The sequence below is a fragment of the Rana temporaria genome, chromosome 9 (assembly GCF_905171775.1).
Source record: "Rana temporaria chromosome 9, aRanTem1.1, whole genome shotgun sequence".
In the NCBI taxonomy this organism is placed as follows: Eukaryota; Metazoa; Chordata; class Amphibia; order Anura; family Ranidae; genus Rana; species Rana temporaria.
In genome coordinates, this window is record NC_053497.1 from 12,606,331 (window position 1) to 12,633,193 (window position 26,863).

The 26,863-nt window shown below is 46.9% G+C and overlaps 1 protein-coding gene across 1 annotated transcript in view; it reads left to right on the forward strand.

Moving 5' to 3' along the window:
• The first annotated feature begins 3,769 nt into the window (after positions 1–3,769).
• HDAC8 (histone deacetylase 8) overlaps positions 3,770–26,863 on the forward strand; it is a 27,897-nt gene continuing 4,803 nt past the window's right edge. Inside the window, exons 1-9 of the mRNA XM_040322813.1 lie at positions 3,770–4,022; positions 6,004–6,056; positions 6,454–6,584; positions 8,212–8,353; positions 11,564–11,676; positions 13,469–13,546; positions 17,259–17,367; positions 21,269–21,441; positions 26,760–26,854. Of these exons, the coding sequence (XP_040178747.1) occupies positions 3,936–4,022; positions 6,004–6,056; positions 6,454–6,584; positions 8,212–8,353; positions 11,564–11,676; positions 13,469–13,546; positions 17,259–17,367; positions 21,269–21,441; positions 26,760–26,854 (981 nt within the window). The 5' untranslated portion in view covers positions 3,770–3,935. The remainder of the gene's footprint in view (positions 4,023–6,003; positions 6,057–6,453; positions 6,585–8,211; positions 8,354–11,563; positions 11,677–13,468; positions 13,547–17,258; positions 17,368–21,268; positions 21,442–26,759; positions 26,855–26,863) is intronic.

The following is a 26,863-nucleotide window of genomic DNA, read 5'->3' on the forward strand; positions in this document are numbered from 1 at the left end:
GTGTAGGGTTTAGGGGTTTGCTACATACAGAGTGCAGGGTTTAAGGGTGTATTTCTACAGAGTGCAGGGTTCTGGAGTGCATTACATACAGGGTTTAGGGGTGTGCTACATACAGAGTGCAGGGTTTATGGGTGTATTTCTACAGAGTGCAGGGTTCTGGAGTGCATTACATACAGAGTCCAGGGTTTAGGGGTGTGCTTTGCAGTGTGCAACCCCCTTCTGTGTTTTACAAGTAACAGTGGAGAGCAAAGGGTGAGACTTGGAGGTGGCAGAATAGAGTTGGGTTGATTTTGGGTGGTATGATTATGCAGTGTTTGGGTCTAAAAAGCCTTCTCCTGCCAGATATGGGTTGTGGATAGATGGGAGAATCAGTGGTCAAGCAAACCGCCTGTGGAAGACGAAACGGTGGACCAAGGGGAAAAAAAAGAGGGAGTGACTGGACGGAGTAAAAAAAAAAAAAAAGGGGGAGAGGGCAGGGCTGTGACAGGATGAATCCAGGCCACTTTATACCTTTGCATATGGTGGAAACATGGGGTGGTTGAATATTTCCTAGAACCATGGGTCTCCAAAGGGTCAGCTTATTGTCCCTCAGACTTTAGGGTGGCCATCAAGATTGGAGAACATCCCATCAGTGGGAGTAACAATGCCCCGTCTTCGATGTCTGGGAGAGGAATAGTTACATAGCAGGTGAGGTTAAAAAGACACAAGTCCAAACTATGTGTGTGCTCAATTGTTGGGTTCATTGGGAGGAATTTGTGCCCCATCATTGGTGTGATTGAAATAAATGGTGCCCCATCATTGGTGTCATTAGGTGTGTCCCCTTTTATCAGTGTCATTGGCAGGACATGTGCCCAATCATTGAGAGGAATTGTGCCTCTCTGTTGGTGTTGGTCAATGGAATAGTGCCCAAAGGGCCACAGCTTGGACACCGCCTTTATGGAACCAACAGCGAGTAATCATTGGGGGGGGGATCCAAGGAGTCAGCTATGTTTATACTTGCGCATGGAATCATTGAGGATCACAGCTGATTTCTCCTACAGTAAAAGCCTGGGCCACATTGCTATTGTAGGAATGGAGGATCACCACACTTTGGCAAGAACCTGCTTGGGTGCAGTAAACAAATGATAAAGTCGGGATTGTTTATTCATAGTGGTTTTAAGCTCCAAAGGGCTTTTTTTTCCTTTGCCCAAGAGCGTGTCGACCAGTTGGTAAACATTGGTCTAATAGCTCTTCACTGGGGTGGGGGGGTATTCCCACCATATGTGTGTAGGAGTGCCAGGAGCCTGACATCCCCCTAAAACACACACCTGTAAAAGTTGGTACAAACTTCACTGAACGTTGTGGGACCGCACAGCGGTTTGACATTGGACTCCCCCAGTCAATGCATTTATAGAACAAGTGAGTGATTACATAGTAGGTGAGGTTGAAAAAAGTCCAACCTATGTGTGTGATTATATGTCAGTATTACATTGTATATTGCGGTCGTTCAGGTACTTATGCAATAGTTTCTTGAAACCATTGATGCTCCCTGCTGAGACCACCGTCTGTGTTTTATCCCTATTGTGGGGTCACCAGTACTGTATTTGTAAATTGAAATCATATCTTTTCTCCAGAGAGAACGAGTTCAGAGCTTGCAAACCTTTCCTCATCACTAATATCCTCCAGACCCTTTATTAGCTTTTTGCCCTTCTTTGCTCTCGCTCCATTTCCAGTACATCCTTCCTGAGGACTGGTGTGGCCGGACCAGAGTCTTGCAAAGCGGAAGAAGAGCAGTGGTTGGGCAAATTTGTCTCCAGTCCTCCCCTCCTGTTCCAATCTGGTGGAGAGCTTCTTCTCCCAGAGCTCAGCATATTGAGGGGGGGGGGGTTGTTGGGGGCTTTTTTTTTTTTTTTTAATTGGGATATTTATTATAGCAAGAAGTAAAAAATATTGTATTTTTTTCAAAATTGTCGCACTTTTTTGTTTATAGCGCAAAAAATAAAAACCGCACAGGCGATCAAATACCACCAAAAGAAAGCTCTACTTGAAATTTCAGCTTTCGGCACTGCGTCGCTTTAACTAACAATTGCGCGGTCGTGCGACGTGGCTCCCAAACAAAATTGACGTCCTTTTTTCCCCCACAAGTAGAGCTTTCTTTTGGTGGTATTTGATCGCCTGTGCGGTTTTTATTTTTTGCGCTATAAACAAAAAAGTGCGACAATTTTGAAAAAAATACAATATTTTTTACTTCTTGCTATAATAAATATCCCAATTAAAAAAATACGTATTCTTCTACATATCTTTGGTATAAAAAAAAATCGCAATAAGCGACTGGTTTGCGCAAAAGTTATAGCGCTTACAAAATAGGGGACAGAATTATTATTTTTTTTTTACTAGAAATGGCGGCGATCTGCGATTTTTATTGGGACTGCGACGTTATGGTGGACACATCGGACACATTTTTGGCGCCATTCACATTTATACTGCGATCAGTGCTATAAATATGCACTAATTACAGTATAAATGTGATTGGCATTGAAGGGGTTAACACTAGGGGGTGAGGAAGGGGTTAAATATGTTTCCTATAAAGTGTTCTAACTGTAGGTGGGGGGGTGACTGGGGTAGGTGACCGATCTGTGTCTCTATGTACAAGAGACACAGATCGGTCTCCTCTCCAGAGACAGGACGCTGTCTCTGTGTGAGCCGGCAATGACAGATGATTTCATATGTTTACATATGAGATCATCTCTCATTGGCCGCACAGATCGCATCGCAAACGGCCACTCTGATTGGCCGTTCGCAGCGATATGTAATTGGCTGTGTCCAAGGGACACGGCCAACACAGATTTTCCCCGCTGCGCGCTCTGGAGCGTGCGCGGGGACCGCCCAAATGGGCGGACGTCAATTGACGTCCTGTTGGCTTTTGGGATCCGCGCTGTAGCCGTCAATTGACGGCAGGCGGATCCCAAGTGGTTAATACCAGAGATTTCAACTATGTAACTTAAAAAAATATTTTACTAGTAAACTTTTTACCATACATCTGACCCCAACTACTTCTTTGCTGCCTAAAAACCCCGCTTGGGGATCCGTCCTATTTTTTTTTTATATGATCCTACTTTGGTTCTTGTATTGGGTCTCTCTTCCACGTGGATCTCAGCGGTGCCATGCAGGTTCTCCTTGTGTTATGATGGACGGCTCATTTGGCTTTTAAAATAACCGATTGGTGTTGTGTATCATTTTAGGACATGTACAGTAGCTAACAAAAGTAAGTACACCCCTCACATTTTTGTAAATATTTTATTATACACTGAAGAAATTACACTTTGTATCTACAATGTTGTGTAGTGAGTGTACAGCTTGTATAACAGTGTAAATCTGCTGTCCCCTCAAAATAACTCGACACACAGCCATTAATGTCTAAACCGCTGTAAAAAAAAAATGAGTACACAACAAAGTGAAAATGTCCAAATTGGACCCCAATTAGCCATTTTCCCCTCCCCTGGCCATGTGACTCGTTCGTGTTACAAGGTCTCAGGTGTCATATTCCTGACATCGAGGGCCGACCTGTCCAGCTGCAACTTCCGGGAGAACACAACGAGGATGCTAAGTCTGATACGGGTGAGAGGTGTGCCCCAGCCCCAGTGCTGACATTCACCCAGAACGCCCATCCCGGGGCCAATGTAAACAAAGAGCACATGACACATCCGACTTCCTGTGTATGCTCCGCCCACTTCCTGTAATAACACAGATAACGTGACACAGCTTACGTGCTCCGCCCACTTTCTCTTTGCACGCCCATGAGATCGAAGACTTTGCGTGTACTCTCCGCCCACCTTCCCTGTCCCGCTCACTTTAGTGTAAACACAGATTTATGTGTATATGCTCCACCCCTTCTCCTCACAACGTCACGTCCGGTGGATAGGAGGAACTAGCTGCTACCATTGTGTTATCTCCTCATGGAAGAGAGAATTCCTCCGGTCTACATCTACAGCCGGGAATATGCGACTCTGTGCGACAGTGTGCAGAGCAAAGTGCCGAGACGGGTAAATGGGGGGTGTCAGTACAGGAAATGAGGGGACAGGAGAGGGGGGGGTGTCAGTACAGGAAATGGGGGGTGTCAGTACAGGAAATAGGGGGGACATGAGAGGGGATGTCAGTACAGGAAATAGGGGGGATAGGAGAGGGGGTGTCAGTACAGAAAATAGGGGGGGATAGGAGAGGGGGTGTCAGTACAATAAATGAGGGGGTGTCAGTACAGGAAATGGGGGGGGGGGGGACAGGAGAGGGGGTGTCAGTACAGGAAATAGGGGGAATAGCAGAGGGGGTGTCAGTACAATAAATGAGGGGGTGTCAGTACAGGAAATGGGGGGGGGACAGGGGAGGGGATGTCAGTACAGGAAATGGGGGGGAGAGGGGGTGTCAGTACAGGAAATGGGGGGGGGGGACAGGAGAGGGGGTGTCTGTACAGGAAATAGGGGGGGGGATAGGAGAGGGGGTGTCAGTACAGGAAATAGGGGGGGACAGGAGAGGGTGTGTCAGTACAGGAAATGGGGGGGGGGGGGGTAGGAGAGGGGTGTCAGTACAGGAAATGGGGGGACGGAGAGGGGGTGTCAGTACAGGAAATGGGGGGACAGGAGAGGGGGTGTCAGTACAGGAAATGGGGGGTCGGAGAGGGGGTGTCAGTACAGGAAATGGGGGGACAGGAGAGGGGGTGTCAGTACAATAAATGAGGGGGTGTCAGTACAGGAAATGGGGGGGGGGTGTCAGTACAGGAAATGGGGGGTGTCAGTACAGGAAATGGGGGGACAGGAGAGGGGGTGTCAGTACAGGAAATAGGGGGTGTCAGTACAGGAAATGGGGGGGGGGCAGGAGAGGGGGTGTCAGTACAGGAAATGGGGGGGGGGCAACAGGAGAGGGGGTGTCAGTATAGGAAATTGGGGGGTGGTGGGAGGGGGGGACAGGAGAGGGGATGTCAGTACAGGAAATGGGGGGGGGGGGACAGGAGAGGGGATGTCAGTACAGGAAATGGGGGGGGGGGGACAGGAGAGGGGATGTCAGTACAGGAAATAGGGGGGACAGGAGAGGGGGTGTCAGTACAGGAAATAGGGGGGGACAGGAGAGGGGGTGTCAGTACAATAGATGATGGGGTGTCAGTACAGGAAATGGGGGGACAGGAGAGGGGGTGTCAGTACAATAGATGATGGGGTGTCAGTACAGGAAATGGGGGGACAGGAGAGGGGGTGTCAGTACAATAGATGATGGGGTGTCAGTACAGGAAATGGGGGGGGGGGATAGGAGAGGGGGTGTCAGTGCAGGAAATAGGGGGACGGGGGTGCTGGTACAGGAAGTGTGGATGGGAGGGGGTTGACAGTACAGGAAATTGAGGGGGGGTGTCATTGCAGGAAACAGGGGGTGTGGAAGGGGGTGTCGGTACATGAAATGGGTGACCTAGGGGTGAACGTGCAGGAAATGGGGGGGGGTCATTTTAGGGAAGGGGGTGTCGGTACATGAAATGGGGGACCAGGGCGGTGAAAGTGTAGGAAATAGGGGAACCGGAGGTGGGTGTCGGTACAGGAAATGGGGGGGGGGGGCTGTCAGTACAGGAAATGGGGGGGGGCTGTCAGTACAGGAAATGGGGGGGGGGGCTGTCAGTACAGGAAATGGGGGGGTGTCAGTGCAGGAAATAGGGGGACGGGGGTTCTTCTACAGGAAATGTGGATGGGAGGGGGTTGTCAGTACAGGAAATTGAGGGGACTGGAGGGGGGGGGTGTCATTGCAGGAAACGGGGGTTGTAGAAGGGGGTTTCGGTACATGAAATGGGGGACCAGGGGGGTGAAAGTGTAGGAAATACGGGAACCGGAGGTGGGTGTCGGTACAGGAAGTGTGGATGGGAGGGAGTTGTCAGTGCAGGAAATGGGGGGGGGGTGTCAGTACAAGAAATGGGGGGAGGGGGAGTCTGTACCGGAAACGGACAGAGACTTTGTATTGTTTGCTCTCTATAATGATGTCTCCTGTGTGTTCCAGGCCAGTATGGTGCACTCCCTGATAGAAGCCTATGGACTCCTCCGTCACATGAGGTGAGTTGGGGGAGGGGACTCCTATTAAAAAGTGTGAGCAGGCAGGTCTCTTCTGCAATAAAAACACACCTACCTGCCTGTAGGATGTACATTGGGCTGCGCATGCAGAGCTCGGTTTCCATGGCGGCACAGTGCCTGTGTGCCGGGGTGATGACCGCCGCTCCTGTGCATGTACGGGAGTGATGTCATCCTGTGACAGCCAATGAAGACGGCTGAAGACCGGCACCAGGAAGAACCTGGATGAAGATGCCAACAAATATTTTTGCATTTAGTTTCTCTTCTAATATCCTTTAGTGATATGACCCTATGAGACGATATCGCTTCCTATTGGCGCACTTTGTTGCCCTTTTTTCTTGTGTGATGTCATAACGTGGAAATCCTCCTGTCGCTCTTGCAGGGTTGTAAAGCCGCGGGTCGCCACCATGGAGGAAATGGCGACTTTCCACACCGATTCCTATCTGGAGCACCTTCGGAAGGTCAGCGAGGAAGGTGATAACGATGATCCGGAGACTCTTGAATATGGCCTTGGTAAGTATTGGAGGACGCACGGTGTGTGCTGCATGCGGCGTCACATCTTCATAAGAAGCCCCCACTGACCTCTGTAGCTGCAGACACTGCGGAGCAATTCATCATAATATTTACAGCACAAGCACTGAGGTTGTTTGCTTCGTTCATTTAGCAGCTCGGCTCACCCTGCTTCTCCCTTCTAGAAGTGACTCTGCAGTTTAGTTCCTCTCGGCTTTCTCTGCTCCTCCTCCCAGCCGTGAATCGGCAGCTCAGCTACTATGCCCATGACTAGGCTCCTTTAGAAGTTTTTAAAATGTCACCTATGGAGATTTTGAAGTACCGTAGTTTGTCACTATTCCATGAGTGTGCGCAATTTTAAAGAATGACATGGTGGGGCTGTGTAGTAATATGGGGGGGGTGTGTGCCTGGCTGGTCTGTGATGTGCAGGGGGGGCTGTGTAATGTAAAGGGGTCCAGAAGTTTGTGGGCTGTGTAATGTGAAGGGGGTACAGGGGGGCTGTGTAATGTAAAGGGGTCCAAAGGTGCAAGGGGGCTGTGTAATGTAAAGGGCATCCAGAGGTGCGCGAGGACTGTAATGTAAAGGGGGGCTTTGTAATGTAAAGGGGGTCTAGAGGTGCAGGGGGGCTGTGTAATGTAAAGGGGTGCAGGGGGGCTGTGTAATGTCAAGGGGTCCAGAGGTGCAGGGGAGCTGTGTAATGTAAAGGGGTCCAGAGGTGCAGGGGGGCTGTGTAATGTAAAGGGGGGCTGTGTAATGTAAAGGGGTCTAGAGGTGCAGGGTGTTGTGTAATGTGCAGGGGGGCTGTGTAATGTACAGGGGTCCAGAGGTGCAGGGGGGGCTGTGTAATGTAAAGCGGGTGCGGGGGGCTGTGTAATATAAAGGGGTCCAGAGGTGCGGGTGGTGTAATGTAAAGGGGTCGGGGCTGTGTAATGTAAAGGGGTCGGGGCTGTGTAATGTAAAGGGGTCGGGGCTGTGTAATGTAAAGGGGTCCAGAGGTGCGGGAGGACTGTGTAATGTAAAGGGGTCCAGAGGTGCGGGAGGACTGTGTAATGTAAAGGGGTCCAGAGGGGGCTGTGTAATGTAAAGGGGTGCAGGGGGCTGTGTAATGTGCAGGGGGGCTGTGTAATGTAAAGGGGTCCAGTGGTGCAGGGGGGCTGTGTAATGTAAAGGTGTCCAGATGTGCGGGGGGCTGTGTAATGTAAAGGGGTCCAGAGGGCTGTGTAATGTAAAGGGGTCCAGAGGTGCGGGGGGCTGTGTAATGTAAAGGGGGGTCCAGAGGTGAAGGGGGGGCTGTGTAATGTAAAGGGGGTCCAGAGGTGAAGGGGGGGCTGTGTAATGTAAAGGGGGTCCAGAGGTGCGGGGGGGGGCTGTGTAATGTGAAGGGGGGGGCTGTGTAATTTAAAGGGGGTCCAGAGGTGAAGGGGGCTGTGTAATGTAAAGGGGTCCAGATGTGCGGGGGCTGTGTAATGTAAAGAGGTGCAGGGGGCTGTGTAATGTAAAGGGGTCCAGAGGTGTGGGGGCTGTGTAATGTAAAGGGCTCTTTAGGTTGCTGACCCCTGAACTAAGTTTTAATGAAAGTTGTTTGCTCTATTATTACTTTGTGACTGTGGTAATATTTTATTCTTTACAGGTTATGACTGCCCAATCACTGAAGGTATCTATGATTATGCAGCTGCTGTGGGAGGAGCCACGATAACTGCAGTTGAACAGCTATTGGAAGGCAAAGCCCGTATTGCTATTAACTGGCCAGGAGGGTGGCACCATGCTAAGAAGTAGGCATTGTGGGATCTCTGGGTAAATTCAACCGGACTATATCTGTTCTTGGTAGGAGGTCACTGCTTACAAAGCTCCAATTTTCATTTTCATTACATTTTAAAAAACCCAACACAACTCTGTGGCTGAAATGAAAACCCGATAAACAGCGCCCCCTATGCAGAAAACCTTGGATAGCTGCCTGTGCTGCCCATCTCTACTGTAGTGGCGGGAAATCACCCAGAGAAGACCCTTCAGATAGAGTATTACCTGTCCCCCTGCTATGCTTGGTCGATTATTCTTCTAAAGTCTCTGTGGAGTATAACCCTTTCACGCCGAGCGAACGCATATATGCTTCCGGGGGTTATACCGGGATGATGCCGACGATTGGCTATCCAGACATAACAATCGATGCAGCTAAAAACTTGGTTGTTATGCCGGAGGAGCGGGAGGGGACATCCCCCCCCCTCGCCGCTCTGACCGGGAGACTCGATCCGGCGCCTCCATCGTCCAGGCGCAGACTGAAACTAAAGCCGTAAACGGCTTTGATTCAGTCTCCGCATTGAAAACACGGAAGCGACGTCATGACGTCACTTCCGGGTTTCTCGGCTGCCAATGGCGGCGGATTTAAAAAAAAAGTACACAGTATTCAGAATCGCCGTTTTCGGCGATCTGAATACTTTGAAGTACTAAGGAGGGATTTTAGACCCCCGATCCCTCCATAAAGAGGATCTGTCACCACCTATTACTGTCACAAGGGATGTTTACATTCCGTGTGACAGCAATACAAGTGATCAAAATGTAAAAAAAAAAACACAATTTAATATTATAAAAATTATAAAATAAATAAGAAATTTTTTTTTAAAGCGCCCCCTCCCCATGAGCTTGCGCAACAAAGAAAACGCATACGGAAGTCGCGCCCGCATATGAAAACGGTGTTCAAATCACACATGCGAGATATGGCCGCGATCGTCGGAGCGAGAGCAATAATTCTAGCACTAGCCCTCCTCTGTAACTCTAACCTGGTAACCGTAAAAAAAAAAGTTTAAAGCGTCGCCTATGGAGATTTTTAGGTACCGTAGTTTGTCGCCATTCCACGAGTGCGTGCAATTATAAAGCGTGACATGCTTGGTATCTATTTACTCGGCGTAACATCATCTTTCACATTATGCAAAAAAATTGGGCTAACTTTATTTTTTCCTTTTTTTTTTTTTAAATTCATGAAAGTACATTTTTCCCAAGAACTTGCGTTTGAAACACCGCCGCACAAATACCGTGTGACATAAAATATTGCAACAATCGACATTTTATTCTCTAGATTCTCTGCTAAAAAGAACATATAATGTTTGGGGGTGGGTTCTAAGTAATTTTCTAGCCAAAAATACGGATTTTAACTTGTATACACCAAATGTCATAAATAGGCTTAGGCATGAAAGGGTTAAAATGTACAGCACATTCTATAGAGCTGGGCAGTGTGGAGTATATAATGTACAGCACAATGTTTACAGCTGAGCAGTGTGGAGAATTTAATATACAGTTGGGAATTGTAATATAATGTAACAGCACATTGTATTAGAGATGGGCAATATGGAGTATATAATGTACAGCACATTGTATTAGAGATGGGCAATATGGAGTATATAATGTACAGCACATTGTATTAGAGATGGGCAATATGGAGTATATAATGTACAGCACATTGTATTAGAGATGGGCAATATGGAGTATATAATGTACAGCACATTGTATATAATGGTGGCGATCTGTGTATATAATGTACAGCACACTGTATTAGATGGGCAATATGGAATATATAATGCACAGCACATTATGTAGAGATGGGCAATATGGAGTATATAATGTACAGCACATTGTATTGAAGATGGGCAGTGTGGTGTATATAATGTACAGCACATTGTATATAATGGTGATGATCTGTGTATATAATGTGCAGCATATTGTATAAAACTGGGCAATGTGGAGTATATAATGTACAGCACGTTGTATTAGAGATGGGCAATGTGGAGTATAATGTACAGCGCATTTTATACAGCTGGGCAGTACGGCGTATAAAATGTAGAACAAGTTGGATAGAGCTGAGCAATGTGGACTATATAATGTACAGCCCATTGTATTAAAGATGGGCAGTGTGGAGTATATAATGTACAGCACATTGTGTATATAATGGTGATGATCTGTACAGAAGATTGTATAAAACTGGGCAGTGTGGAGTATATAACGTACAGCACATTGTATTAGAGATGGGCAGTGTGGAGTATATAACGTACAGCACATTGTATTAGAGATGGGCAGTGTGGAGTATATAACGTACAGCACATTGTATTAGAGATGGGCAGTGTGGAGTATATAATGTACAGCGCATTTTATACAGCTGGGCAGTACGGCGTATAAAATGTAGAACAAGTTGGATAGAGCTGAGCAATGTGGACTATATAATGTACAGCACATTGTATACAGATAGGCTGTGTGGAGTATGTAATGTACACAGCACATTGTGTACACATGGGCAATTTATGATGTACAGCACAATATAGATCCATTAACAGTGTGGCGTATATGATGTACAGCACAGTGTATATGGCTGGGTAGTGTGGACTATATAAAAATACAGCTGAGCTATATGGAGTATGTAATGTACAGCACAATGTTTACAGGTAGGCAGTGTGGTGTGTGTGTATATATACCAGCACATGGTATACCTCTGGACAGTGTGGAGTATATAATGTAAATCACAATGTGTACAGAAGGACAAAGTGGAGTGTATATAATATAGAGCTGAGCAGTATGTGATGTACAGCACAATGTGTAGAGATGGGCAGTGTGTGGTATACAGTGAGGATAAAATGTCAGTTTTTCGAGTTGTACAGTTTTTAGGTCACATTAAAAGTTCTGAAATGATTTCTGTCTCCTTCTTTTTTTTTTTTTTTTTTTTTACATTGCAGAAACCTGACCTTTTAACAGGGGTGTGTAGACTTTTTATATCCACTGTATATAATGTACAGCACAATGTGTACAGCTGAGCAGTGCCATTCCTTTGCAGTACTACTCCCCTATTTTCTTTCACTTTTTCCACCAATTTAGTGAAAATACAAAATACAATGCTATCACAGAGGACAATAGACGGACATCACAGGAGTGTCTCTATATCTTATATTATATCATTACAACATTAAAAAGTTAATGACTTTTTCTCTTCTTCCTGTTTTTAGAGACGAAGCTTCTGGATTTTGTTACCTGAACGATGCAGTATTGGGGATTCTGAAACTGCGACAGAAATATGAGAGAGTCCTGTATATAGATCTGGATTTACATCACGGAGACGGTAAGCAGGACAGAATGCACACGCAGTATGTTTGTCTATGTGGAATGTGTCCTTGGTGAACAGTGATGGTGAATCTTGGCACCCCAGGTGTTTTGGAACTACATTTCCCATGATGCTCAACTACACTGCAGAGTGCAGGAGGATTATGGGAAATGTAGTTCCAAAACATCTGCATCTCCATCACTGATATAGAGCCGCAAAGCAATCGTATTTCTTCCAGCACCATAAATATTAATTCTTCCTTTCTTCCTTTCTTCCTTTCTTTCTTTCTTTCTTTCTTTCCTCTCTTCTCTTCTCTCTCTCTCTCTCTCTCTCTCTCTCTCTCTCTCTCTTTCTCTTTCTCTTTCTCTTTCTCTTTCTCTTTCTCTTTCTCTTTCTCTTTCTCTTTCTCTTTCTCTTTCTCTTTCTCTCTCCCTCTCTCTCATTCGGCACTGCGTCGCTTTAACTGACAATTGCGCGACGTGGCTCCCAAAAAAAAATTGACGTCCTTTTCAGTTTGTAAAAAAAAAAAAAAACGTCTTTTTTTGGGAGCCATGTCGCACGACCGCGCAATTGTCAGTTAAAGCGACGCAGTGCCGAATCGCAAAAAGGGGCAAGGTCCTTAACCTGCATAATGGTCCGGGTCTTAAGTGGTTAAAAAAAAAGGGATATTTAATTATAGCAAAAAGTAATATTATGCTTTTTTTTTTTTTTCAAAATTGGCGCTCTTTTTTTGTTTATAGCGCAAAAAAATAAAAACCGAGGTGATCAAATACCACCAAAAAAAAGTTGTTTGTAGGGAAAAAAAAAAAAATTTGGTGGTATTTGATCACCTCTGCGGTTTTTATTTTTTGCGCTATAAACAAAAAAAGAGCGCCAATTTTGAAAAAAACCCCCACAATATTATTTTTTGCTATAATTAATATCCCTTTTTTTTTTTTTTTTAACCACTTAAGACCCGGACCATTATGCAGGTTAAGGACCTTGCCCCTTTTTGCAATTCGGCACTGCGTCGCTTTAACTGACAATTGCGCTATCGTGTGACGTATAAGCGTTTATCGGTTGGTTTGCGCAAAATTTATAGCGTTTACAAAATAGGGGATAGTTTTATTGCATTTTTATGAATAATTTTTTTTTTACTAATGGCGGCGATCAGCGTTTTTTTTTTTTTTTATTATTATTTTTGACATCAGGCAATTTTGACACATTTATGGGACCATTGTCATTTTTTCACAGCAAAAAGTGCTATAAAAATGCATTGTTTACTGTGAAAATGACAATTGCCATTTAGGAGTTAACCACTAGGGGCCGCTATGGAGCTTTGAACACAGAGCTCCACGTCCCTGCTGTCACCGCCGATCGCGGGTAGCTGGCGGACATCGCGGCCGCCAGGCACGCGCATCGGCTTATCAGTGATGCGCCGGGCACAGTGTTTCCCCCGCTGCGCGCCCCAAGCGGCGTGCAGGGAATGTAAATAGCAGGACGTCCATGGATGTCCACCCAGCACTTGATAGCCGCGCTGTGGACGTCTTTCGTCTATAGCGCGGGTCTCAAGTGGTTAATAAATATATATAAATCTATCTCTTTATTTTCAGCCATGTGACTATATTTTTAAGATCCTATTGGACTCATGTTGCTGACGGGCAGTTTTTATGACAGCGGAGACCATATTGGTCCAATAGGAGGACATGATATCAGAGTGATTGGAGGGGGGGGGGTGTGCTGTCCATACAGGAAGGATTGCACTGTGTAGAAATAATCTGTCATGTCCTTATTTTACATCCAAACTAATACGGTCATTTTTAATTTTCAGGAGTTGAAGATGCGTTCAGTTTCACCACTAAAGTCATGACGGTTTCCCTGCACAAATTTTCACCGGGATTCTTCCCTGGTAAGAGTAATATGCTTGTCCTCATAAATATCTTTTACTTCATATTATACTTGTGGGGAGGATGTCACATGACGTCCTTCCCAGAACATGTCTAGCGTGTGTGTGTTCCCCCGACCTGCACTCCATTGTATCCACCGTACACGGCTGATGACTGCACCGCTGCCGGTACCATGTGATCACTGTGACCAATCACAGCAGCTCAAATGACAGTTGTAAACAATGGATGGCTTCCTTTTCATGCCATTCATTGTGTACAATTTTGTGTTGCTAGCTGTGATTGGTCACAGTGATCACATGGTACAGACAGGCCAATAGCAGCCCATCTCTACTATGTGATAAGCTGTAGTCAATCACAGCTAATCACAACAATGCACGCGAGTACACACACATTCAGTAAGAATGTTTCCCCATTCACACCTGACACCTTGTAACACTAACGAGTCACATGACACCGGCGAGGGAAAATGGTTAATTGGGCCCAATTTGGACGTTTTCACTTAGGGGTGTACTCACTTTTGTTGCCAGCGGTTTAGACATTAATGGCTGTGTGTTGAGTTATTTTGAGGGGGACAGCAAATTTACAGTGTTATACAAGCTGTACACTCACTACACAACATTGTAGACACAAAGGCCCAGATTCTCAAAGGGCTTACGATGGCGCAACGCAATGTACGCCGTCATAAGTCCTAATCTGGGACGTCGTATCTATGCGACTGTTTCTTAGAATCAGTTACGCATAGATATCCATTAGATCCGACAGGTGTAAGGCTCTTACGGTGTCGGATCTTAAATGCAATTTTTTTTTTGTCCGCTAGGTGTCGCCTCCGTCGTTTTCCCCGTCGAGTATGCAAATTAGCTAGATACGCGAATTCCCGAACGTACGCGCGGCCGACGCAGTAAAGTTACGACGTAAGGTTGCCCCTGGGTATATGAGGCGCAATCGTATGGCCGTCGTTCCCGCGTCAAAATTTATAAATTTACGTCGTTTGCGTAAGTCGTCCGTGAATGGGGCTGGACACCATTTACGTTCACGTCGAAACCAATGACGTCCTTGCGACGTCATTTGGAGCAATGCACCCTGGGATATTTTACGAACGGCGCATGCGCAGTACGTTCGGTGCGGGAACGCGCTCAATTTAAATGCTACACGCCCCCTACCCGCCTAATTTGAATTAGGCGGGCTTGCGCCGGGTGATTTACAATACGCAGCCGCAACTTTACAGGCAAGTTCTTTGTGAATAAAGCACTTGCCTGAAAAACTTGCGGCGGCGTAACGTAAATGAGATACATTGCGCCCGCCCTAAGTTACGCCATTCTACGAGAATCTGGCCCAAAGTGTCATTTCTTCAGTGTTGTCACATGAGAAGATGAAAATGTCATTTTGTGAGATGCTGTATATCCCATAGTTTGTCTACTCTCTAACTTTCCTACAGACTAAATAATATACACTGATTTGGGTTATTTTCACCAAAGAAATGTAGCAATATATAATATGGCCAACATTTATGAAGAAAGATTATTTATTTGTAAAATTTTTGTAATGGAAATGAAGAAAAACACTTATTTTGTTTTTCAAAATTTCAGCCTTTTTTCATTTAGCAAAAAATAAAAACTCCAGTGGTGATTAAATACCACCAAAAGAAAACTCCTATTTGTGGGAACAAAATGATAAAAAAAAATTCGTATGGATAAAGTGTTGTATGACCGAGCAATTGTCATTCAAAGTGTGAGAGCGCTGAAAATTGTCCTTGGCAGGGAGGGGGAGAAAGTATCTCGTACTGAAGTGGTTAATCACTTCTTGTCCACCGCAAGTGTGTGTGTGTCCTCGGACGGGAGCGATGATCTCTTGGTCATCGCTACAGTAATGATTGGGGTATCGTTCTTGGAGACAGCAATTTTCTACAACCACTTAGTCACTCTTACAGGTGGTGGAAGGTGGTCCGCCTCCCACAGCCTTTATAGGGCTCTGCCACCCCAGTGGGGAGCCCAGTACTGATGTGACCGAATGCATCAAATTCCCTAGACAGATTAAGAGACACTTCCAGTGATCCTCCCTCCCTCTCTCGGTGACGTCACTTTCATTGATCCTCCCTCCCTTCCTCTCTCGGTGACGTCACTTTCATTGATCCTCCCTCCCTCTCCCGGTGACGTCACTTTCATTGATCCTCCCTCCCTCTCCCAGTGACGTCACTTTCATTGATCCTCCCTCCCTCTCCCAGTGACGTCACTTTCATTGATGCTTCCTCCCTCCCTCTCCCAGTGACGTCACTTTCATTGATCCTCCCTCCCTCCCTCTCCCAGTGACGTCACTTTCATTGATCCTCCCTCCCTCCTTCTCCCGGTGACGTCACTGTCATTGATCCTCCCCGGTGACGTCACTGTCATTGATCCTCCCCGGTGACGTCACTGTCATTGATCCTCCCCGGTGACGTCACTGATCCTCCCCGGTGACGTCACTGATCCTCCCCGGTGACGTCACTGATCCTCCCCGGTGACGTCACTGATCCTCCCCGGTGACGTCACTGATCCTCCCCGGTGACGTCACTGATCCTCCCCGGTGACGTCACTGATCCTCCCCGGTGACGTCACTGATCCTCCCCGGTGACGTCACTGATCCTCCCCGGTGACGTCACTGATCCTCGATCCTCCCCCCTCCCGTCACTGTCATTGATCCTCCCCCCTCCCGTCACTGTCATTGATTCTCCCCCCTCCCGTCACGTTCATTGATTCTCCCCCCCTCCCGTCACGTTCATTGATTCTCCCCCCCTCCCGTCACGTTCATTGATTCTCCCCCCCTCCCGTCACGTTCATTGATTCTCCCCCCTCCCGTCACGTTCATTGATTCTCCCCCCTCCCGTCACGTTCATTGATTCTCCCCCCTCCCGTCACGTTCATTGATTCTCCCCCCTCCCGTCACGTTCATTGATCCTCCTCCTACCCCCCCCCTTCCGTCACGTTCATTGATCCTCCCCCCCCCCGTCACGTTCATTGATCCTCCCCCCCCCCCCCCCCCCCCCCGTCACGTTCATTGATTCTCCCCCCTCCCGTCACGTTCATTGATTCTCCCCCCTCCCGTCACGTTCATTGATTCTCCCCCCTCCCGTCACGTTCATTGATTCTCCCCCCTCCCGTCACGTTCATTGATTCTCCCCCCTCCCGTCACGTTCATTGATTCTCCCCCCTCCCGTCACGTTCATTGATTCTCCCCCCTCCCGTCACGTTCATTGATTCTCCCCCCTCCCGTCACGTTCATTGATTCTCCCCCCTCCCGTCACGTTCATTGATTCTCCCCCCTCCCGTCACGTTCATTGATTCTCCCCCCTCCCGTCACGTTCATTGATTCTCCCCCCTCCCGTCACGTTCATTGATTCTCCCCCCTCCCGTCACGTTCATTGATTCTCCCCCCTCCCGTCACGTTCATTGATTCTCCCCCCTCCCGTCACGTTCATTGATTCTCCCCCCTCCCGTCACGTTCATTGATTCTCCCCCCTCCCGTCACGTTCATTGATTCTCCCCCCTCCCGTCACGTTCATTGATCTTCCCCCCTCCCGGTGACGTCACGTTCATTGATCCTCCCCCCTCCCGGTGATGTCAGACCAGGATGAATTTCATCACTTTCAGTTTGTTTACAAGCTGTTACCGGCTTATAATGCATGTAATCAAACTGACCCCAGTATATAAATACCTGACAATGCTTTGTTTCCCTTCATAGGGACGGGTGATGTTGTAGACGTTGGACTGGGCAAAGGGCGATACTACAGTGTTAATGTTCCTTTAGAAGACGGAATATCGGATGTTAAATATTATCAGATCTGTGAAAGGTAAGACCTCCACTACTAAAATATTTGCAGTAAGTTTTTGGAACTTGAAGTGCTGCAATTTATTGCGTTTTGACCCTTTTTTTTTTTTTTTTTTTTTTTTTTTTTGAGGTGCATCTTTCTTCTAAGGCATAGGTGTCAAACACAAGGCCTGCGGGCCGAATCTGGCCCTTCAGGCCATTTCATATGGCCCTCGCACCTCTCCTGCAGCTGCAGGAGAGCTCCAGCCCTTCTCTGGTCCCCCTCCAGACCCTTACTTTCTGCTTTCAAGCAATGCATCCAGCTTCTTCCCAGCAGCAGCATAAGGAAAGGGGGGTGCACTGTGATGTAAGGGAGAGTGGGGGGCTTAACTTCTAAAGGTGGGGTGGCTCTTGAAATCTAATGTTAATAGGGGGGTGTGCGCTGGACATCTAATCTTACAGATACAACCGGCCCTTTTGAGGGCAATCATAACAATGAAATTGAGTTTGATACCCCTGCTCTAAGGGCTCATTTTATACTAATGGCAAGGACTGACCCTTCTCTGAAAAGTTATTAGTGCTTGGATCGCTTTTCTGAGACGTTTGACAGGTGGTTGCAGTGTGGCCCAATTCACTTGAATGGGGCACGTTTGGTCAGCGGTGGTACCTGTTGAATGTTGCACATGAACGAAAAAACTCTGGATAGCCGCACTCCAAGATAACTTAAAATAAAGTTGGTCTTTTTATTTTCAAATGCACATGCAGACACCGCAAACAGGTACAGAAATGGCCGACGCGTTTCACGCTGCAATTCAGCGCTTAGTCATACCTGTTGAATGTTACTGGGTATTCCTTTAGCGACCATGAAGCAATGCATCAGTGGCATTTGTACACCCCCCCCCCCAAGCATTGAAGCATTGCCTTAGCAGCTTAACCGGTTAACGCCCGCCGCATGTATATGTACGTTCACAGAATGGCACGTACAGGCATATGGGCGTACATGTACGTTTTCGCGGGACCCCCCCCCCCGGTACATGCGGCGGTCGCAAAACCCGCGGGGAGCGATCCGGGACGAGGGCGCGGCTATTCGTTTCTAGCCGCCCCCTCGCGATCGCTCCCCGGAGCTGAAGAACGGGGAGAGCCGTATGTAAACACGGCTTCCCCGTGCTTCACTGTGGCGGCTGCATCGATCGATTGATCCTTTTTATAAGGGAGACTCGATCAATGACGTCAGACCTACAGCCACACCCCCCTACAGTTGTAAACACACACTAGGTGAACCCTAACTCCTACAGCGCCCCCTGTGGTTAACTCCCAAACTGCAACTGTCATTTTCACAATAAAGAATGCAATTTAAATGACTTTCTTGCTGTGAAAATGACAATGGTCCCAAAAATGTGTCAAAATTGTCCGAAGTGTCCGCCATAATGTCGCAGTCACGAAAAAAAATCGCTGATTGCCGCCATTAGTAGTAAAAAAAAAAATAATAATAAAAAAACTATCCCCTATTTTGTAAACGCAATAAATTCTGCGCAAACCAATCGATAAACGCTTATTGCGATTTTTTTTTTTTTTTTTTTTTTACCAAAAATAGGTAGAAGAATACGTATCGGCCTAAACTGAGGAATTTTTTTTAATATATATATATATATAATGTTTTTGGGGGATATTTATTATAGCAAAATGTAAAAAATATTGAATTTTTTTCAAAATTGTCGCTCTATTTTTGTTTATAGCGCAAAAAATAAAAACCGCAGAGGTGATCAAATGCCACCAAAAGAAAGCTCTATTTGTGGGGAAAAAAGGACGCCAATTTTGTTTGGGAGCCACGTTGCACGACCGCGCAATTGTCTGTTAACGTGACGCAGTGCCGAATCGCAAAACCTGGCCTGGGCATTTAGCTGCCTAAAGGTCCGGGGCTTAAGTGGTTAAATGGGTTGTAAAGGTAAAATAATTATTCCCTAAATAGCTTCCTTTACCTTAGTGCAGTCTTCCTTCACTTACCTCATCCTTCCATTTTTCTTTTAAATGTCCTTATTTCTTCTGAGAAATCCTCACTTCCTGTTCTTCTGTCTGTAACTCCACACAGTAATGCGAGGCTTTCTCCCTGGTGTGGAGAAAGCCTCTTGAGGGGGGGAGCAGGAGAGTCAGGACACTCGCTAACACACTGCTCCTTTCTCTATCTGCAAAGTAGAGTGTGTCCTGACCCTCCTGCTCGCCCCCTCCCCCCCTCAAGAGGCTTTCTCCACACCAGGGAGAAAGCCTCGCATTATTACTGTGTGGAGTAACAGACAGAAGAACAGGAAGTGAGGATTTCTCAGAAGAAAAAAGGACATTTAAAAGCAAAATGGAAGGATGAGGTAAGTGAAGGAGGACTGCACTAAGGGAAAGGAAGCTATTTAGGGGGAAAAAAATACTGTTACAACCCCTTTTAAGGGCACTTTCACACCTAGCAGCGTCGGCGGTAAAGCGGCGCTATTTTAACTCGTACCTGCTTCACCCCCAAACGAGGCAGAACAGTGGAACCTCCCCCTTTTGGGTGAAGTTCCACTTTAACTGCAGCAGAGGAAAGTTGGTTATATAGTTTGGCTGTGCTGTGTGGCAAAGCTGTGTAAATCTTAGTAATGGATGGACAGAAATGGAAATCTTTTTGCAGGTAAAACGGCTCCAGTATACAGTATGGGCCGGATTCAGATACGCTACGCCAGCCTAAAGATAGGCATTTGTATCTCATATACGCCGCCGTATCTTTGACAGGCAAGTCCCGTATTCAGAAACAATTTACGCCTGAAGTTACGGCGGCGTAGCGTATATGGGCTGGCGTAAGCCCTCCTAATTCAAAACTGGCTGGTAGGGGGCGTGTTGTATGCTAACTACCGTATTTATCGGCGTATACCGCGCACTTTTCTGCCCTGAAAATCAGGGCAAAATCGTGGGTGCGCGGTATACGCCGATACCCGCTTTCCGCGACGAGTTTGAATACTGCGCCGGCATATACAGAGCGCAGTACACGTGTATAGTAGGGCAGTCTCGGCTCCTCTCGCGCTCACGTCCTGGACGTACAGGACGTGAGCGCGAGAGTAGCCGAGCCTGCCCGACTATACACGAGTGTACTGCGCTCGGTATATGCCGGCGCAGTATTCAAACTCGGTGCGGGAAACGAGCGGGGAGGACGCCGGACCTGACCAAGAGGACTTCCGAGGCCGCCGCGCAAGACACCAAAACTGTAAATACAAAAATCTTTTTTTCCACAGGAATGCGGGTCCACTTTAGGGATGCGCGCTATACGCCGGAGCGCGCAATACCCCGATAAATACGGTTAATCGTGACCCCTCGTCTTTGACGTTTTTAACGAACGGCGCATGCGCCAAATTACGCCGCAAATAGTCAATGCTTTCGTCGTGAATGTAACTTACGCAAAACCCTATTCACGAACGACTTGCGCAAACGACGTAAAAAATTTGACGCTGGCCCGACGTCCATACTTAACATTGGCTACGCCTCATATAGCAGGGGTAACTATACGCCGGAAAAAGCCTTACGTAAACGACGTAAAAAAAATCCGGCGGACGTACGTTTCTGAATTGGCGTATCTATCTAATTTACATATTCTACGCGTAATTATACGGAAGCGCCACCTAGCGTCGAGCTTAAATATGCAACTAAGATACGACGGCGTAAGAGACTTACACCAGTCGGATCTTAGGGAAATCTATGCGTAACTGATTCTAAGAATCAGGCGCATAGATACGACGCCGCACACTCAGTTACGACGGCGTATCAGGAGATACGCCATCGTAAATCGTACCTGAATCTGGCCATATGTATTGTATCTGTGTGTCCTTTTTTTTTTTATTATTATCCTGTGCAGATTTTACAAGTGTACTCCATTGTTTTATTACATACAAGTTTAGTTTATTCATATATTTTTATTTTTTTTCCAGTGTTCTGAAGGAAGTGTTTGCGGCATTTAACCCTCTTGCTGTTGTCCTGCAACTGGGAGCCGATACCATTGCTGGGGACCCAATGTGCAGCTTTAATATGACCCCAGAGGGAATTGGAAAGTGCCTGAAGTATGTGTTACAGTGGCAGCTCCCTACACTCTTACTCGGAGGCGGTGAGAATGTTTTACTGTTTTTAAAGCCAAACTCCTCCCTTCCCTTCAGTTTTGCACAGTTGTACGGCTTCTCTCCTGAAAAATAAATGGCTTACTCTGATTTCACTGCACACTGTGAGCTCCTTTCTCATTTTCTGGCTGGAGGACATCTAGCTTCATCTAGTCACAGGGGTCTCCAAACTACGGCCCTCCAGTTGTTCAGGAACTACAATTCCCATCATGCCTGTGAATGTCAGAGTTTTACAGTGCATCATGGGACATGTAGTTCTGCCACAGCTGGAGGGATGTAGTTTTGGAGATCTAGTGCATGAGTGCTGTGGCCCTCCAGCTGTTGATCTACAAGTCCCATCATTTCTTTGCCTTGGGGAGTCATGCTTTTAACTTGGGTTGTCCCAATACCAATACTAGTATCGGGACCGATTCTGAGCATTTGTGCGAGTACTTGTACTCGCGCAAATGCTCCTGATGCTTCCCCCGATACTCCAACCCCCCCAGAACGGGTGGAGAGCGGGGGGAGCAGAGCAGTCCTCGGGTATGGAGGAGAGCTGCTGCCGCCTAGTCCCCAAAGTGAAAGCCATGCCCCCCCCCGCCGTTGCCGACATCTAGTTGATTAGCGCTCGGGGAACATAACAGCTTTAATTTGAATAGCTGTTTGTTCCCCGCCGCGCCTCGTCATGTAGAGCCCCTCCCCCTTGTCCAGGCACTTTGATAGACAGATCACCCGTCCCAGGATTGGACGGATGATCTGTCTATCAAAGTGCCTGAGCAAGGGGGAGTGTCTATACATGACGAGGCGTGGCGGGGAACACACAGCTATTCAAATGAAAGCTGTTATGTTCCCCGAGCGCTAATCAACTAGACGGCAGTGGTGGGGGGGCTTGGCTTTCTCTTTGGGGACACAAGGCTGCATTTAAATGAAAAGTATCGGTATCGGCGAGTACATGGGGGGGAAAAAAAGTATCGGTAAGTACATGGGGGGGGGGGGGGGGAGTATCGGTACTTGTACTCAGTCCTAAAATAGTGGTATCGGGACAACCCTACTTTTAACTGTCAGCAGCTTGCAGTGCATCATGGGACTTGCAGAACTACAATTCCCATGAGACACTGCAAAGCTGACAGTTACAAGCATGACTCCCACAGGCAAAGGCATCATGGGACTTGTAGTTCTGCCACAGCTGGAGGGCCGCCAGTTTGACACCCCTGATCTAGTCCTTTCCTCTCCAGCCTGACAGTCCCTGGCCCACTCCTGCTATTCGTTGGATGTCGGTTCTTTCCATCATGCAGACTCAGTGTCACATGTGGATGTTATCTATGTGAATGCAGTCTGCCTAGGAACACCCACTCCTCCAGAGTGACACCCACCCCCTCAAGGCATTTTCATATTTGCATAACTCCTCAGCTTTAGGATCTACATACTTTTCTTATCACATGTCACATCATAGGTTGGATTCGCACCTAATGCATCGCATTTAATGCATAATGAATGCACTCATGTCACCGTGCTTTGAACGCAATACAATGATTTTACATTTTCTTTCCATAGCGGAAGTCAAAATACTTTATTCTGTTTCCCCTAATGCACACTGTGGTGTGTTTTAGTTAAGAGCCCTTTCACACTGAAAAGCGTGGGCTGGTTTTAGGTGGCGCTTTACCGTTGTTTAGAGGCTTTTTTTGTCCGATAGCGAGGCGCTATTAAACCCCCTCGCTAGTGGCCGAATAAGGGGTTAAAAGTGCCGCAAAGCGCTGCTGCCGAGGCAATTTGCAGGCGCGCCGCTGCCCATTGATTTGAATAGGCAGGAGCACTTTAGGAGCGGTGTATACACCACTCCTAAAGCACCTCAAAGAAGCTGCTTGCAGGACTTTTTTAGGCGTTCTGCTGGCGCACCGCTCCAGTGTGAAAGCACTCTGACTTTCACACTGAGTGAGTGAGTGAGAAACTTGTAAAGCGCAACACATGCAAACTGAATCGCCTCTGGGCGCTGTATCCATTTCATGGGTAAGGAACCCCTTGACCTCAGAAGAGATGGGTTTTAATCTTTCTCCTGAAGGCCAAGTGGTCTGACTCTAATCGGATGGTGGTTGGTAGCGCATTCCACAGGCGAGGTCCCTGGACTGCAAATCTTCGATCTCCTTTGGACTTGTATCTGGCTTTGGGTATCTGGAGTAGGTTTTGATTGGTGGATCGCAGAATGCGATTGGGGTTATGGGCTTTTATTTTTTCGCATAGATATTGGGGGGCGTTGCCTTGAATTCACTTATGTATTAGGCAGAGTGCCTTGAAAGTGATTCTGTCTTTTACTGGCAACCAATGAAGGGATCTCACTGGGATTGCAGATGAGGCATTTTTCAGGTGCTTGCTTTAATGGGGCTAAAGCGCCTGTAAAACGCCTCCAGTGTGAAAGGGGTCTTAGTGCAGTACATTTGGACCCTTTTCATGCGCTTTATCCCTAAAAAAATACCGCCTGAAAAAAGACTCAGATGCAAACGCAGTGTGGAAAGCCTGAGTGCTTTCACACTGGGGCACTGCGCTGGCAGGGCATCAAAAAAAGGTCCTGCAAGCATCTTCTTTGCTGCGCTTTAGGAGCGCCCCTGCCTATTGAAATCAATGGGCAGCGCTGCTGAACCACCGGAAAAGCGCAGCTGCAGCGGTACTTTGTGAGTACTTTTAACCTTTTTTCGGCCACTAGTGGGTGTTAAAAGCTCCCCGCTAGCGGCCGAAAAGCGCCACAAAAACGACGGTAAATCGCTGCTAAAAATGGCAGCATTTTACCGCCGACGCCCGGGCGTCTTCAGTGTAATAGCACTCTTGTACACAAGATCGGATTTTCCGTCGGGATAAACTCGGATGGATTTTACCAACAGAATTCCGTTCAAGCTGTCTTGCATACACACGGACACCAAATTCCGACTGCCAAGAACGCGGTGACGTACAACACTACGACAAGCCGAGGAAAAATGAAGTTTAATGCTTCCGAGCATGCGTCAACTTGATTCTCCGCATGCGTGGAAAAAAGTCTGATGGGGTGCGCACGCGGTCGTAATATCTGATGAAAAAATTTCGTCTGACTTTTTCCATCGGAAATTCCAATCTTGTGTTTTAAAAGGCATTCATTTTTCACCCAAAACCAAGCATTGGAAACAGTATATTTCAGCTTGTCACTTTGTTGGGCCAGCATGGAGAAACTCAGGCCTAACAGACGGTGGTGAGAATTGGTCCTTAGCTATTTTACTTGTTGCTAGATTTTACTGGTGTATTGCTGGGAACACTTGGGTGTAGCTAAACATTACCAAATTGATGAGGAGGGTAATCGGCGATGACAACATTCGGAACCTTCCTCCTTGATGTACGTGACAGAGCAGCGTCGTTGTAAGTGAGTTTACAGCACTGAACAAGATGACAACATTGCAGTAATTTCACTGCAGAGTAATTGATGTTGTCACCCTGTTTTAGGAAAGCTGAATCACCGGTACATGGCCAAACGTATGTGGACACCTGACCCTCACCTAGTATATGGGTAAAAGTATGTGAAGACCTCTCAAAATAATGGAGTACAGTGAAGGGTACTGATAATACAACAAGGTTGGAAGTACACAATTGTCTAAAATATAATTTTCTGTAGTAACAGTTTGAAGGCCATTTTATTTACCAGCATGACTGTGCCTAAAGCCAGCTCCATAAGGACATGGTTTGACCAGTTTGGTGTTGAGGAATTCAAGTGTCCTACACAGAACCCTGACCTCACCCCTACTGTACACCTTTTGGGATCAAGTCATCTCATCCTACATCAATACAGGACCTCTGCTCTACTGGACACCTTTTTGGGATCAGGTCATCTCATCCAACATCAATACCTGACCTCAACTCTCATTGGGATGAATTAAAATGCCAATTGTGAGCCAAGTCAGGTATCCTCTGACATAGTAGTCAATTTTGTTTGGAAGCCACGTCGCACAACCGCGCAATCTTCAGTTAAAGCGACGCAGTGCGGAATCGCAAAAAGTGGCCAGGTCCTTTACCTGCAATTTGGTCCGGGTCTTAAGTGGTTAAGCCAGGTCTTCACAACCAACCAACCTGACCTGATCATAAAAACATGGTTTGACCAGTTTGGTGTGGAGGAACTCAAGACCTGCTGCACAGAGCTCTGACCTAAACCCTACTGAACACTTTTGGGATGTCCTGTAGAGCTAAACCAGGTCAAGCCAGTACCTGACTTGATCATAAAGTCATGGTTTGGTGTGGAGGAACTCAAGAGTCCTGCACAGAGCCCCGACCTCAACCCTACTGATCACCTTTGGGATGAATCGGAATGTCAATTGTGAGCCAGGTCCTATCTTCCAACATCAGTACCTTACAAAGGGACACACATTCCCACAGACACCCGACAAATCTTAAACCTTGAGGCTGTCCATATTATTGGCCATGGTGGATCTCCAATAAGCTCCTGTAGGTGTGATGGTTGGTTGTCCATAAATGTTTGGCCATATATAGCCAGATTCAGAGAGAGTTACGCCGGCTTATCAGTAGATACGCTGTCATAACTCTGAATCTGCGCCGTCGTAAATTTAAGTGTATTCTCAAATTGAGATACTCTTAAATCTAGCTAAGATATGACCGCGGGCGCCGTCGTATCTTAACTGTCTTTTTAGGCCGGCCGCTAGGGGCGTGTGCGCTGATTTACGCCTAGAATGCGTAAATCAGCGAGATACGCCTATTCACGAACGTACGCTTGGCCGTCGCATTTAAGATACGCCGTTTATGTAAGGCAATTTCAGGCCTAAAGTTATTCCACCAAAAAGATGGCGCAGCCAATGTTAAGTATGGACGTCGGACCCGCGTCGAATTTTAACATTTTTACAACGTTTGCGTAAGTCGTCTGTGAATGGGGCTGGGCGTAATTTACGTTCACGTTGAAACCAATAAGTCTTTGCGGCGTAATTTGGAGCATGCGCACTGGGATATATCCACGGACGCCGCATGCGTCGTTCGTAAAAAAACGTCAATCACGTCGGGTCACGATTTATTAGCATAAAACACGCCCACCTCTCCACAATTTGAATTAGGCGCGCTTAGGCCGGCACATTTATGCTACGCCGCCGTAACATAGGACGCAAGTGCTTTGTGAATACAGCACTTGCCTCTCTAACTTACGGCGGCGTATCGTATATGCGATACGCTACGCCTGCCTAACGTTAGGCTCAACTACCTGAATGCAGCTAATAGTGTACTAAAAGCATGATGGAGACTGCAAATATCTACACAAATGATGCATTTGTTTTAAATGAGATTTTTTTTAAAACATTTATTGTCTTTCTTGTAGGAGGATATAATCTCCCCAACACCGCCCGTTGTTGGACTTATCTGACTTCAGTCTTGCTAGGACGGACGTTATCATCTGAAATCCCAGACCACGAGGTACGTCTT